The following is a 14500-nucleotide window of genomic DNA, read 5'->3' on the forward strand; positions in this document are numbered from 1 at the left end:
AAAAAGCAAAACATACAGAAAACAAGAAATGGAAGATCATTTGCTAATAATAACATGTTTGTTGATGTGCTTGATTGAGACAATATACAGTGTACTCTGGATGGAAAAAAAAAAGATGCAAAGAGTTTGAATAATGTCTCAGTAAAAATAATGAATAAAAAAAATGTTAAAAAAAAAACCCCACATATTTCTGTACAAGTTGAGTATCCCTTATCTGAAAATCTGAAATCTCAAATACTCCAAAATCTACAACTTTCTGAAAGCTAACATGATGCCACAAGTAGGAAATCCCACACTTGAGTTGTACAAGGTCGCAATCAGAATACAGGTGCACAGCACAGCTTATTCAGTGTCCCCATGGGAGAAAACCCCTCTCAGTTCCGTTCAGCTGTGATACATCTTTTTCGAGGATGCCCAGATTCCGCCAGGCAAGCACACCCATGAAGGGCAATTAAATGGCCCACGTGCCAACCAGGCACACCAACAGGTTCTCCACAGGAGGTAGAGACCTGTGTGCATTACTCACGGTGGTGTTTGCTCATTCTTCACTTTGTGGTATAAATATTGCTGAAAATGTCCAAAATGCCTGCAGATACCCCTATGAGTAACAGTGACAAGAGAAAGGGGAAGCATTTTTGTTTATTCAGAGCACAGGAAGACAGGCTGTTGGAGAAACTCGATAGCAGTGTAAGTGTGAAATGTCTTACAGAAAAACACAGTGTTGAAATGACCATATATGACCTGAAGAAACAGAAGAATAAACTGTTGAATCTCTCAACTGAAAGCAGTGAACATCAGTCAATGAGACAGAAAAACACTGCATAAAACTAAAAGTGAAGCTCTCTTGATGATGTGCTGAGGGATTGGACACATCAGTGTCACAGGGAACACTGGCCATTTAATGGTGAGCTGGTCATGACACGAGCAAGACCTATCACAAAACTGAAGGGAACTGCGACTGTTCAACAGGTTGGTCGCAAAAATGTAAGAGACACGTTACATTTTAAGTTATTTGTGGGGAGGAAGCATCTGCTGATCACAAAGCAGCAGAGAAATTTGTCAATGATTTTGCCAAGGTCATTCCTTATAGAAAATTAATTCAAAATGAATCACGTATTTAAATATAATGTGTAAAATTGCAAACTTTTGGAGAAAACAAAACACTTAACAAAATCTTTGAGACCTAGGAGAAAAAGGTTTTAGACTTAATGTTTAAAGTAAGGAAAGATTCATAAAAGAAAAAAACTAATAAATAAATTGGACCTTTCAAAATTAAAAAGGTTTTCTCTGTGAAAGACCCTGTTAAAAGGATGAAAAAGCAATCTGTAGGAATTGAAGAAAATATTTACACCCAATATTCAACAAAAAGCTTTTATCTAAGTGATATAAGGAACTAGCCAGGGAGCCAGCAGATGGTGTGGTGGTTAAGACACTGGACACCCACTTGGCTAACTGCAATTCGAGCTCCAGATCTCACGGTTTGAAACTCACACTGGGTGCATGTGCATGTGTGCCCCAAATTCCAAGAGACAAATGGAGGAGAAGACATTGCAGTGTGGCTATCCCCCCAGGGGGTGATTTCTCACTTTCTCTCTCTCTGTCTCTGGCAAATACATGTACCCTATAACAAAAATCTCTCTAAAAGAGAGAGAGAGAGAGAGAGAGAGAGAGAGAGAGAGAGAAAAGAGCTAGCAAGACACAACAGTAAAAATAGATACAATCCAATTAGCAAATGAGCAAAAGACAGGAGCAAATCATTTCCAAGGTTATCTACATATAAAAAATACATAACAAGTGAAAAGATTGTCAACAACATTAGAAAACTGTAAGTTAAAGCAACAATGAGATATCACTACATATCTATCAGAATGGTTAAAATGAAAAATGACAATACGAAATCTTGGCAAGGGTAGAGAAACTGGATCACTTTGTCATTGCTGATGGGAATGAGAAGTACTAATCACCCTGAAAACAGAACTAAGCACATGTATACCTAAGACCCAACAATCACACTCTTGAGCATTTATCTCAGTGAAATGCAAGCTTGTGAGTGCTGAAACTCTGCGCCTGAATGTTCATAGCAGCTTAGTTCATAATAGCCCAAACCTGGAAACCACCCAAATGCCCTTCAATGAATGAATGGTTAAAACATTTGTGGTACTCCAAGACCGTGAAATATTACTCAGAAAATAGAGATTATTGCTATGCACAAAGATGGAGCTTAAGGGATGTACTGAGTGAAAAAGAAATCACCCTACGAAGTTACATACTTTATGATTCCATTTACATAACATTCTCATTATAGCGCAGTTAAAGATTAGTGGTCAACCCCAGGGACTGAGAGTTGTGGGAGGTCCATGTGACTTTAAACAGGTCTTGCTTAGTTTCACAAAGCCCTCCGGTGGGGACAGTTCCCTATAAGAATTATTGTGGTGTCTGGTCACCTGACACATGAGATATAATTATATAGAACTACACACACACACACTCGCACACACACGTGTGCACTTGCGTTTGTAAAACTTGGGAAATAAGGATGAGCTTTGTGGATGGTACCAGTATCAGTTTCTTGGTTTTGATAGAGTACCACTGTGATGCAAGATGTTAGCACAGAGAGCATTATTTCACAATTTCCTGTGAATCTAGTCATTTCAGTATAAAAATTCAAGTAGTAATTATTATAAACCTTTTTGATTATTTATATTTTGGGATGAATTTTAAAATGATTCTATGTACTTTATACAACATGATTTTTTCTGGGTAGATTAAATATTAACTCTGGGGGGCCATCAGGTGTGTCGTGGTTAAGGTACTGGACTCCCACATGGCCAAACATAGTTTGAGTCCTAGATATGGCAGCTTGAAACTCACACTAGGCACATGTGCATGCATACCCAAAACTCAAGAGGAAAGAATGAAGGAGAAGGGATTGTGGCAGGGGCATCCCCCCAGGGGATGATTTCTCACTTTTTTCTCACTGTCTCTCTCTGTCTCTCTGGTGAGCACAAGCACCCTATGGGGAATATATATATGTGTGTGTGTGTGTGTATGTGTGTGTGTGTGTGTGTGTAGGGGGGGGAAGAGAGAGAGAATAGAGATTATAGCTATACACAACAATAAACCCTAAACCATAGTCACTTCTATCTTTCCATTGGTAAGCTATTTTTGGTAGGAGAGAGAATTAGAAAGCATTAATCAAGAAAGTATTGTGGTAAATTGTTTTTGCTAGCTGCTTTTGACTGCCATTTAATCAGAGGACTTCGTTGCTCAACTTTTTGAACTTAGTCCTGAGTTTGAAGGTCGAGCAATAATTAGGCATATTTTATATAATGAATACTTAGAGAGGGGGTCTTTAATAAGTTCATGGAAGGGACCAGCAGTTAGCGTAATTGCTATGTCACTGGACTCCCATGTAGTCAACTGCAGTTTGCGTCCCGGACCCAGTGGCTTAAAACTCACAACGGGCACGTGTGCGTGCGTGCCCAAGATCCCAAGAGGAGAATGGAGGAGAGGGGATTGCGGCATGGCCATCCCCCCTGGGGGGTGATTTCTCGCTTTCTGTCTCTCAGTCTCTGTCTGTCTGGCAAACACACGTGGCCTATAGCAAAACCTCTCCAAAAAAAAAAATGTTCATGGAAAATATATGTTATGAAAATTTTTTGCATAGATGTCACTTTTTTCTGCACCAAAATAAACTCATACTTTAATTCCACAAACTTTTCAAGACTCTTTGTGAATTTAAATCCTGGTCATGAACATCTCTGAATTCCTATGTGAGGTAGCACCCATGCAGAATGCTAGCATCCCATATGCCTGACACTGTGCTAGGCAATTTATAAATGTTTATTTAATCCTAATAGTAGCCCTATGAGTTATTCCTATTGAAAGATGAAGAGACTGAAGCACAGGGTAGTTGAGTGGTTTGCTCAATATTATGGTATTAGTAGGAAATAGAGTTAGGACACCACTGCAGGGAGTGGGCTCTAGAAAGTGCCTTTGTTAATTTATTTAAATGGATATAAATACAACATCCAAAGTCCCAGGCAATGAGGCAAACTAATTCAGGCTGCTATTTCTTCCTACATACTTAATCCTCAAGTTCCCACAAAAGCAAGGGAGTTTCGATTGAAAACTTTGAGGTTTCTGGATGAACCAAAGACAACTGAGTCTCAGTTTTGGAGGAAAAAACTGCCCATGAATGGATTCTGTTCTCTTCACTTTGGAGGAGGTGAAGATGAGACCTGTCTCTTCTGAGTCATTTTCTTCATCTCTTTGCACATTGATAGCTTAGGAGATGACAGCAGAAACAATTTCCTTGCACAGGGCCTGGGATGTAGTAGCAGTTCAATAAATATTTAATGAATAAAAGGAGATATTGGGAAAGGAATGTGATGAGAACAAAACTGGTGACACAGGTGGCTTGCCTAGAGTCCCTGAGGCACATTCTGATTGTGATGGGTTTTGGCAGCTGAGCATTAAGCTGAGCATCCTTAATGAGGCACCACCTTGTGGTTGGTCTTCCTCTGATTTCTCCAAGGGTTATTTCTCCTTCACAGCAGAGTAGATTACTTGGGAATCCTGGGAGAGACACACAGGAATAAGGTTCTAAATGAGCAAGAGAAGGAACATGGCAGGGAGGCAGATCTTCCAAGGACTCCAACTTACCTCGTTCTCCAATGTCCTTCTGATGTTTGCTGTGGAGAGAAAAAGTAGAACTGAACTCTGAGATTTTTACTTAGATCTCACTCCCCAAACTTATACCCTAGGCATAGAACTGCAATGCCTGGTGTGAAATTCTGTCTTCTCCTCTTCTTCTGTAATGTCCATCACTTAATGTTTCTCATCTTAGAACTTCTAAGACTCCATCCATCCTCCAGGTCTCGACCAACATTTATTAACCAAACCTTTCCCCTCTCTGATGCCATTTTGATGTGTTATTATTGTTATTATTTCTCCTTCTGGTGTTTTCTGACCATCACGATCTTCTGTCAGGGCTCACTTTCCTGTCATTCTTCTATGTTCCTTAGAAAACCAGACACATGGGGCAAGCAAATGCATGCCAGCAGCATAATTTGACTCCCAGACGCAGCTAAGGATCATGCAGGGTGTGTGTGCAAGCATGCCCAAAATCCCAGGAAGAGAAAGCAGAAGAGAGGATTGTGGTGTGACCATCCCCCCTAGTGGTGATTTTTCACTTCCCCCCTCTCTGTATATCTCTCTGACAAGCACATGTAACCTATAACAAAAAACTAAAAAGAAAAGAATGGAAAGAAGAAAATAAAAATGATAAAGAAAAGAGAAGAGAAGAGAAAAAAGGAAAAAAAAAAGAGAGAAAAGAAAAGGAAAGGAAAAAGAAGAAATAAGAAAAGAAAACCAACCACAGAGTCATCTCACTACATAGAGGACACTGGAGGCACAGATAAGAGAGGGCAGACCCTGAGGTACACAGCAGTTCAAATCTGGCTAAAAAGCTGTTCAGTGATGCCTTTCTCCCTCCCTTCTGGGTGTGCATAATAAGATAGACTTTCCTCCCCTTCCCTAACTGCAGATCAACACTGAAAGGACCTAGAAGATGAACACCCAGGGAAGACAATTGTACCTTTTTTATTGTGCTGGACTGGTCATGGATAGAGAGGACAATGACAGGGTAAGTCAGCTCCACAGGAGGCTGCAGTGGCATAACTCTAAACAAGTCTTGCTGAGAATCCGGGTTCAGAGGTGTGGAGGAGAGTGGCTGGGGGGCCACTGACCACGACATTGGCCTAGCTACCAACAGCCACTGGCTCCATCAAGGTCAGCCAGGAACACAGTCAAAGGGCAGGTTTTAGGGTGGCAGCTTCAAGAGCACTGCAACAGTGGCTCAAAGGACATGACTGCTCTGTGGCACAGCTATTGTTTCAGTTCTTGCAAAGTTACTTCTCAAAGTGAAAATTTCTCTAGATTAGGGCGGTTCACTCAGTGACTCCTCTCATCCCATCTGGACTGCAGGGCCTGAAAAAGACCCTCCAATGACTCTCTTCAATTGAGAAAATCTCCCTGAACTTTAGCTATTATGATTTTAGGTGTTCTTCATCTTGCTGATTTTTTTCCCCTTTGTCTTATAGTTCAGATTCTAAATAGAGATTCGGTGAACCATCTGCCACATTTTTCTTCTTTTTTTGGTCTTTTTAATTTAGCTTTTCTGCAGGAACCTGCTTCTAGGTATCTGTTATTCCCTCTTGGCTCTATGGACTTCGTATCAAGGGCAGGTGACGTATCGACTCCTAGAAGAGTCACTTTCTTGGAACGAGAAGATATCTGACAAGAATCACTTTGCAGTTTCTCACCTGAGACTTCTGGCTGCTGGATGCTCCAGACCTGGGAATAAATCACATCCACATCTATAGAGCCCACTGTGGGGAAGAGACAAGAGTTCACAGATGTCCATGGCCAAAGGTTTACCCTTATACACTTCTTCCCGGTACCCTACTTCACCACTATCCTCCCGTCCCCAACATGATTCCAAGGGAGTCATTAGTTTATTGAGAGTGACTGGGTCTCATGGAATGGGGGGGATAGACCACCTCATGTTCCTTTCTCCTTCTGCTGCTTCCTTCTCTGCCTCAGTCCTCAACTCCCCCCCAGTGGGTAGACTCACCATTGACGTACTCTGACTGCTGCTCTTCTGTGGCTGGAAGTGGGCTGGAGGGTGTGGGTTCTTGAGGGTTTCGGCTGGAAGCAGCTCTGCAAGAAAGTGAAGTAGCTACATGATTGTCTCCAGGGCAGTGAGTAGGAGCAGAGAGGAGAGAGTGGGTAGAAGCCAGGCAGATATATGCCTAGGTGATTTTATGGCCCTGTGTGTAGACGCCCCACTGTGACTGGACAAATATTTCCCGTTCCTCATCTTTTAAAAGTTATAGGACCAGGCGTGGTACAGGGGTAGCACAGTTGGACTCACATGGGTTCTCCTGGGTTCGCATCCCAGGACCTCCTTGAGCATACCAGATGTGCTCAGGCCCATGATCCAGGCCACTAGACTGGGGATGGCATGGAGAATCTGTTAGGGGTTATCTCTCACATGCTCCAAATAAATAGATACACTTTTAGTATATAGTGTATCCATTTATGGATCCAAAGTAATAAATAAGACTATGACCTTGTCCCAGATTAAATTGTTTTTCACTTACAAACTCTCATAGAACTTTACCTGCCTCTTCCTCACTTCTTTATTTCTCTTTCTTATACTCCATATGCATCTGTATCCCCAGTAAGATAGTAGGCCCTTGAGGATATAGACCCCTGCTAGGTAGGTACTTCTTCATTGCACTTCATAGCTAACAAAAACGAACCCATACATCACTCTCAATCATTTTAACTATGCAAATTAGTAAATTAATCTAAACATATCTAATTCTATGCAGGATAACCCCTAGGTGTGGAGCACCCTAAGACCGTGGTGCCCTGATGGTATAAACATAAGGAAGTAGAGACAGGAAGAAGCATTATAGCAGGACACCATGTACATGTGTAGCCTCGATTTCTGGGTACAAACAGAGTAGCGATAGGTGCTTAAAACAGTGAATGAGGGAGAAAGGTAGAAGTGAAATTTTGACTAGGAAGAGTTCTCACCTGAGCGGATTAATGACAAAACTTCTTTCTGAAAAGCAGATAAACATTCATTTCAGGGAAGGGAGCTTTATTTCTTAAAATTATATATGACTTTTCTATATGTAATCAGCTGGTAAGGTTCAAGATACAAAATAGAAATCCAATTGTATTTCTTTTTTTAAAAAAAGAATTATTATTTATTTTCAAATTTTTTTTTCTACAGGGCACACATACTCACCAGAGAGAGACACAGAGAAAGAGGGAGGAGAAGTGAGAAAGCAAGCCAGTGGGTCAAGGTCTGGGACCTGAACCATAGTTGGCCATGTGGGAGTCCAGTACCTTAACCACCATGCCACCTGCTGGCCCCATCCAACTGTATTTCATCCAAATGGTTACTTATGTAGTCCAACAATATTTGTTATTATTGGCTTGTCTGGGAAGTCATGGTGCATTTTTGCATAGAAAAACATGGAAAAATATGTCATGACTTTACCGAGAACCAAACAGCTTAATAAACCATTCGTTTTTCCCTTCTGATCTGAAATGTCACTTTTCAAATGGCAAACCCCACATGCATTTGACATCATTTTTTAGTTTTCCTTTTTTTTAAATTATTTTATTTAACTTTATTTATTTATTTATTTTAATTTGACCAGAGAGGGACAGAATGAGAGAGAGCGAGAGAGAGGAAGAGAAAAAGTGAGAGAGCAAGCCACCAGGTCTGGGACTAGAACGTGGCTGGCATATGGGAGACCAGTGCCCTTGACCACCATCCCATCTGCCAGCCCCTGGTTTTGGATTTTCTATTCTGTTCTGGTTTTGTTTTTGTTTGTTTGTTTGTTTTTTGTCTTTTCACACATCTGTTCAATAAAGTTTTAATTATTTAAAGATATAATGTATTTTAATGATTTAAAGATAGAATGTATTTTAATTATTTAAAGATATAATGTATTTTAATGATTGGTGGCTCTAATCCTACTGAACTACTCATCTTTTCAAGGTTTAAGATGGTCATTCTTTTTTTAATTTTCTTGATTTAATTTTTTTCTTATTTTTTTATTCTTAATTTTTAAGTGTTTTGATACTTGCAACAGCCAGTCTACAGCATGGTCTTGGGGCCAGCATTGGGATTGACATGCATAAGACCCAGAAGGCTATCTCTTGCACCATTCGGCTCTGCAGAGAGATGCAGAACAAGAAATAACATATCAACATGAACATAGAAGCTGTGTCTGCGGAGGGAGTTCTCTTATGTGACCCAGGAGTTATTTTCTGGTTCTCCAACCCCTAGCTCAGGGAACACAGCCACAAGGATGGGTATAGGGTACACCCTGGCTCAAAAACTGGCCCCTTCAGAATCAACATCTCTCACACCACCCATGAGTGCATGAGTGTACCTTCCAGAGGTTGCCACTCCAAGGGACATGCCTACTTTCTGGAGTCACATTGTGCCCAGGGATGCCTCCATTTGTGCTCCCCGCCAAGCATTTATAATTCCGACGAGAGTCTTTCTGGTTTAGTTGCAGTTCATTTGCAGTTTACCAGTCACGAAAACATGCTGCCTGCTATGACAGTCAGTCTTCCAACTTTAACCAGTTTCCCAGAACACAGTGCTAGAAATTTAACTTAGGTTTCCCAAGAAGAAAGAGAAACCTTATAATGTGTTTATTTGGTCTTCAAATACTTTACCAGAATAATAATAGCCTTCAGAATATTTTACCAAGACAAACTGTCATTCAAGCATAAGAAAAGGAGCAGATATTTTTGAAGATGCAAGAATCTAGTGTATACAAATCAAGAAATTTCTTCTTGAAGAAATTACTTTTAAAATAGACTTTATTCCAAAATGATCTATAGTTGACTTATTCTAACTGAAAGAACTCTTAATTAGTTATTAAATATCAACAGTACTGAAACAAATAAAAAATAGACTTTAGCCTATTCTAAGCAACAGTCTCAAATAATATAAAAAATTGTTGATATTTTGGCTACTGAAGAAAACCTCAAAAATATTTACAAAAGTAGGTGTGATACAAATAATAACTGATCACAACATAACTAGTAATTCATAATAAAACCGTGAAAAAATCTAGATATGCCCATAATATAAATTTAAGAGAACTTAAATCTTTTTTTTTTTGAGAGTTTTTTGCTATAGGGTGCATGAGCTCACCAGAAAGACAGAGAGACACAGAGAGACAGAAAGCGAGAAATCACCCACCCCAGGGGGAATAGCCGTGCCGCAATCCCTTCTCCTCCATTCTCCTCTCAGGATCTTAGGCAAGCATGCACATGCTCCTGACATGAGTTTAAGCCACTGGGTCCGGTACTCTAACTGCGATCGACTACACGGGAGTCCAGTGACATAGCCATTAAGCTAACTGCTGGTCCCAAGAGATTTTAATCTTTAGTAATTGAATACATATATAAATATGTAAGAAAAGAAAAGCAAACAAATTAAATATCCAATTTGTCCATAAGAATGAGGCTAACAAAAATAGAAGGCGGCAAGTAACAAAGATAAAAACAAATTTCTAGAATTAACTAGACCGGCAAGTGGTTAAGACACTGGCCTCCTACATGGCTGACCATGGTCTGAGTCCTGGACCTGGTGACTTGAAAAGCACTCTGAGTGCATGTTCGTGTGTGCCCAAAATTCCAGGAGGAGATTAGAGGAGAAGGGACTGGGGTATAGCCATCCCCATTGGGAGATGATTTCTCACTTTCCCTCTGTCTCTCTGGTAAGTGCATAAGCACATGCAACCTATGGCAAAAATCAAAAAAATAAAAAATAATTCTAGAATTCTAAAGCAATACTAGTACCGGAAATCAAGTGAATAAGCCTGAGACTGTAAAAGTACAGGAGTTAGAAGAGGCTCTATCTTTCTTGATAATTACATGTCAAAGAGATGACTCTCAAGTCCTTGAGATAGACATTCCTTGGTTGTAAAACTGGCATGAGGCTGGGAGGACATTTCTATCACAAAGGGGAAGAGGAAGAATTTATAATGGCAAGTTTTCTAAAGTAAATGCTCTAAGAACAGGGAGGGTAGGGGCCTACAGTCAGGCTGAGGAGAACATTAAGGCCATCTTGCTCAGGGGTGGTGGTGCTGATAGTGGACACATGCTTGCAAAGTCTTTTTTTAAAATGCTGTTTTAACATTTTAAAAAATTATTTCCTTTATTTATGACATAGTACATGCACATGCAGGAGAGAGAGAAAGAAGCAGCCTCTACGGGGTGTGGTCATGCTGCAGTCCCCTTCACCAGTCTTCCAGCCTGCTGAATCTTGTCACTTGGATGTGTGACTAGCGTGGTTCAGGATGATTTGGCTGAGGATCTGAACCAGCATCTATTGAGCAGCACGTTACCTCTGCACCACAGAGCCAGCCCACCTCAGGAAGCTTGAGCAGCGAGACTGTGACCATCTACCTAAAGCATGGGCTATTCATCTTCAGGTGGGAGTAAGAGTGCCCGAGTGCTTCATGTGGGCCAGACCTGGGTCCTATGGAGGAGGGAGCCGACTTGGAGCCATTTCAAATCCAGCCAAGAAGACTGCCTGGATGTGTAAGAAGGTTCCAAAGTGAGACGAAGGGAAAAGAGAGTCTAACCTCCCAAGAACTCAGGAGGGTGTTAAGTGTGCAGCTGGAGAAAAGTGAGTCACTTGCGTCACAGGAAGGGCAGTCCGTTGGAGGCGAGGGGGTCTCTGGAGAATCCATAAATAGCCCTATCATAGCCAATTTGCTCATTTGATCAAGTCTGGAGAGTCAAATTTGACAAGCCAGAGGAAATCAATGCTCACCATGAAGGCTCTGAAAAGAGATGCAAGCTGAAGAAAGAGGGAAACACCTGATCAAGGCTCTTTCCATACCTCAGGAGGCTGCCTGGAGAGGGTCTGAGACAAGGGGGGAAGGAGAAGATTCAGCTTAGAAAATTAGCCTTTATTCATTATTACAGATGCCTGAGCACACTCGTGACCAACAAGCACTCAGAGAAATTAGTGTTTGCTATTGCTTTGTTTGTTTAAAACAAATAAAGAGGAAGTGGGTAGACTATGAGCCTGCCTGAAATTTTACCCAGGAACAGGAAAATATAAGCCCTACAAAGTGGGTGTGGATAAGCAATGGGAAGAGGGAGATAAGAATTAAGTTTTGGGATCAGGGAGTGCTGCAGAGGAAGTGTAGCTGGACCCACATGAGAGAGGTTCTGGGACTTTCGTGAGTGCATGGCACCTGTGTGCCCGTAATCTGGGCTTGCCGAGGCTGCATGTGGGCTGTGTTTGAAGACTCTTTTGGAGATGCCTGTCTCTCTCTCTGTCAGAGAAGAAATAAATAAGCTTTTTTTAAGAAAGATTTTTTTATTTTCTTTTTAGAGAGATTTTTGCTATAGGGCACATTTACTCTCCAGAGAGATAGAGAGACAGAAAGTGAGAAATCTTCACACAGCTATGCTACAATCCCATCTTCTTCATTCTCTTCTTGGGCACGCTGGCATGAGTTTACAGCTATGCTGCAATCGCATCTCCTCCATTCTCTTCTTGGGCACGCTGGCATGAGTTTCAAGCCGCTGTGTCTGAGACTTGAACCACAGTCAGCCACATTGGAGTCCAGTGCCTTAACCACTACATCACCTTCTGGCCCCCAAGAATTGAATTTTATGATTGAACTCAAAGAATCCCCTGTTCAATGAGTCAATTATAGCATCAAAAATTAATAAATGCATAAATAACAAACATCTTGGGACGAAACTGAGTAAGAAATGATGAAAGCTGCTATAAATAAGACCTTGAAATATACAATTCAAAATATCTTTAAACAAAAAGATGTAGTCTTGGATAGGAAAATTTCACTTCACAAAGGTGTCTTTTAAAAAATAGAAACTTGGGAAGGAAACAGCAGTTGGCATAATGACTATGTCGCTTGACTCTCATTTAGTCGACAGTGGCTCGAGTCCTGGACCCGGTGGCTTAAACTCACACCAGGTGCGTATGTGTGCATGCTCAAGATCCCGAGAAGAGAATGGAGGAGAAGGGATTGTGGCATGGCCATCCCCCTTGAGGGGTGACTTCTCACATTCTGTCTCTGTCTTTCTGGCAAGCGCACATGCCCTATAACAAAAACCTTTCCAAAAATAAATAAATAAATAAAAATTTGGGCTGGAAGGTAGCATGGTGATTAAGGAGGTGGAGTCCCATATGGCTAACTGTAGTTCAATTCCTGGCCCCAGAATCACACTAGGCATGTGTGTGTGTGTTTATGTGTATGTGTGTACTCAAAGTCCTGAGAGGAGAATGGAGGAAAAGGGATTGCAGCATGGTCATCCCCCATGGGGGGATTTCTCACTTTCCCTCTCTCTATCTCTCAGTGTTGTGTTCTGTCTCTCTCTGGCGAGCACACACCCTTTATGGCAAAAACTTAAAGCAATGATAATAATAATAATAAATAGGACTTTGGGGTAGCTGGTAGAGCAGCTATAATGCAACTGGACCCACATGGGAAGGAACTGGGTTCACATGCTGAGATCTCCCTGGACATGCTGGAGAAACAGGAGAGAACAGTTCAAGCCAGGATGGGCAGCAAAGGCTCGAGGCTCTGTAGTCAGGCAGACATGAATTCCAGTCTTAGCTCTGCCCTCTGCTGGCTGAGAAAACAGCTGACTCCTGAACTGCCTCAAGACTGCTAAATGTAGACAATAACACACACTTAAAGGTAGCTTTTTTACAGTTTTTGTCTTAAAGCCTGTTTTGTCTGATGTCAGTATCATGACTCCAACCTTTTTTTTTTTTATTTCTATTTGTATGGACTATTTTTCCAGCCCTTCACTTTTAGTTTATGTATGTCTTTATCCATGAGGTGCCTTTCTCATAGGCAGCAAAGAGAGGGTTTCTAGGTTTTTTTAATCCATTCAACCAGTCTGTTTTTTGATCGGAGAATTTAATCCATTAACATTCAATGTCATTATCAATATTTGTGGATTTTCCCTTGCCATTTTTTTTTTTTTGGAGAGATTTTCACTGTAGGGCGCGTGCGCTCGCCAGACAGACAGAGAGAGACATAGAGACAGAAAGCGAGAAATCCCCCCCCATGGGGGATGGTCACGCCGCAATCCCTTCTCCTCCATTCTCCTCTCGGGATCTTGGGCACGCACGCACACGTGCCCGGCGTGAGTTTTAAGCCACTGGGTCCGGGACACGAACCGCGGTCGACTACATGGGAGTCCAGCGACATAGCCATTACGCTAACTGCTGGTTCCCCCCTTGCCATTTTGTTAGCCATTTTCTTGGTTGTTTTTCTTCTCTTATTTCTCTCTTTGGTTTTCCTGATACAGTATTCTCTTCAGTACTTATACTCCCTTCAGTAATCACAAATAATAAATGTAAACTTGCCATATGTAGCAGACCTAGTAACTTTTTTTGACTGATGAAATACTAACAGATCAGTATGAGAAATGACTTAGAGGAATTATCTAAATTTTTTTTTTTCCCTAGGATGTGTGTGCTAGCTGGAGAGAGACAGAGACAGTAAGACAAAAAGTGAGAAATCACTCCCCGGAGGTATAGCCACATGGTAATTCCTTCTCTTCCATACTTTTCCTGGAATCTTGGGCACACATGTACACCTGGCATGATTTTCAAGCTATCCGGTCCTGGACTCAAACCACGGTTGGCCATGTAGGAATCCAGTGACATAACCAATGAACCATCTGCCGGCCCCCAAAATTGTTGATCTTTAAAATATGTTACAAAGAGTTACAGTCATGGGACCAGCAGGTGGCATGGTGGTTAAGGGTGCTGGACTCCCACATGGCTGACCATGGTTCAAGTCTCAGACCTGGTGGCTTGCTTTCTCATTTTTTCTCTCTCTCCTCTCTCTCTCTCTCTCTCTCCCCTCCCCCCCCCCCGCCAACTCCAAAA

The 14500-nt window shown here is 41.4% G+C and overlaps 1 protein-coding gene across 1 annotated transcript in view; it reads right to left on the reverse strand.

The window, feature by feature from the left end:
* Nucleotides 1-4417: 4417 nt before the first annotated feature.
* FCRL2 (Fc receptor like 2) overlaps nt 4418-14500 on the reverse strand; it is a 30370-nt gene continuing 20287 nt past the window's right edge. Inside the window, exons 8-12 of the mRNA XM_014591823.2 lie at nt 7609-7636; nt 6638-6723; nt 6327-6392; nt 4666-4694; nt 4418-4578 (exon numbers count right to left, since the gene is read on the reverse strand). Of these exons, the coding sequence (XP_014447309.2) occupies nt 4540-4578; nt 4666-4694; nt 6327-6392; nt 6638-6723; nt 7609-7636 (248 nt within the window). The 3' untranslated portion in view covers nt 4418-4539. The remainder of the gene's footprint in view (nt 4579-4665; nt 4695-6326; nt 6393-6637; nt 6724-7608; nt 7637-14500) is intronic.

The sequence above is a fragment of the Tupaia chinensis genome, unplaced genomic scaffold (assembly GCF_000334495.1).
Source record: "Tupaia chinensis unplaced genomic scaffold, TupChi_1.0 Scaffold000623_1, whole genome shotgun sequence".
NCBI lineage: Eukaryota > Metazoa > Chordata > Mammalia > Scandentia > Tupaiidae > Tupaia > Tupaia belangeri.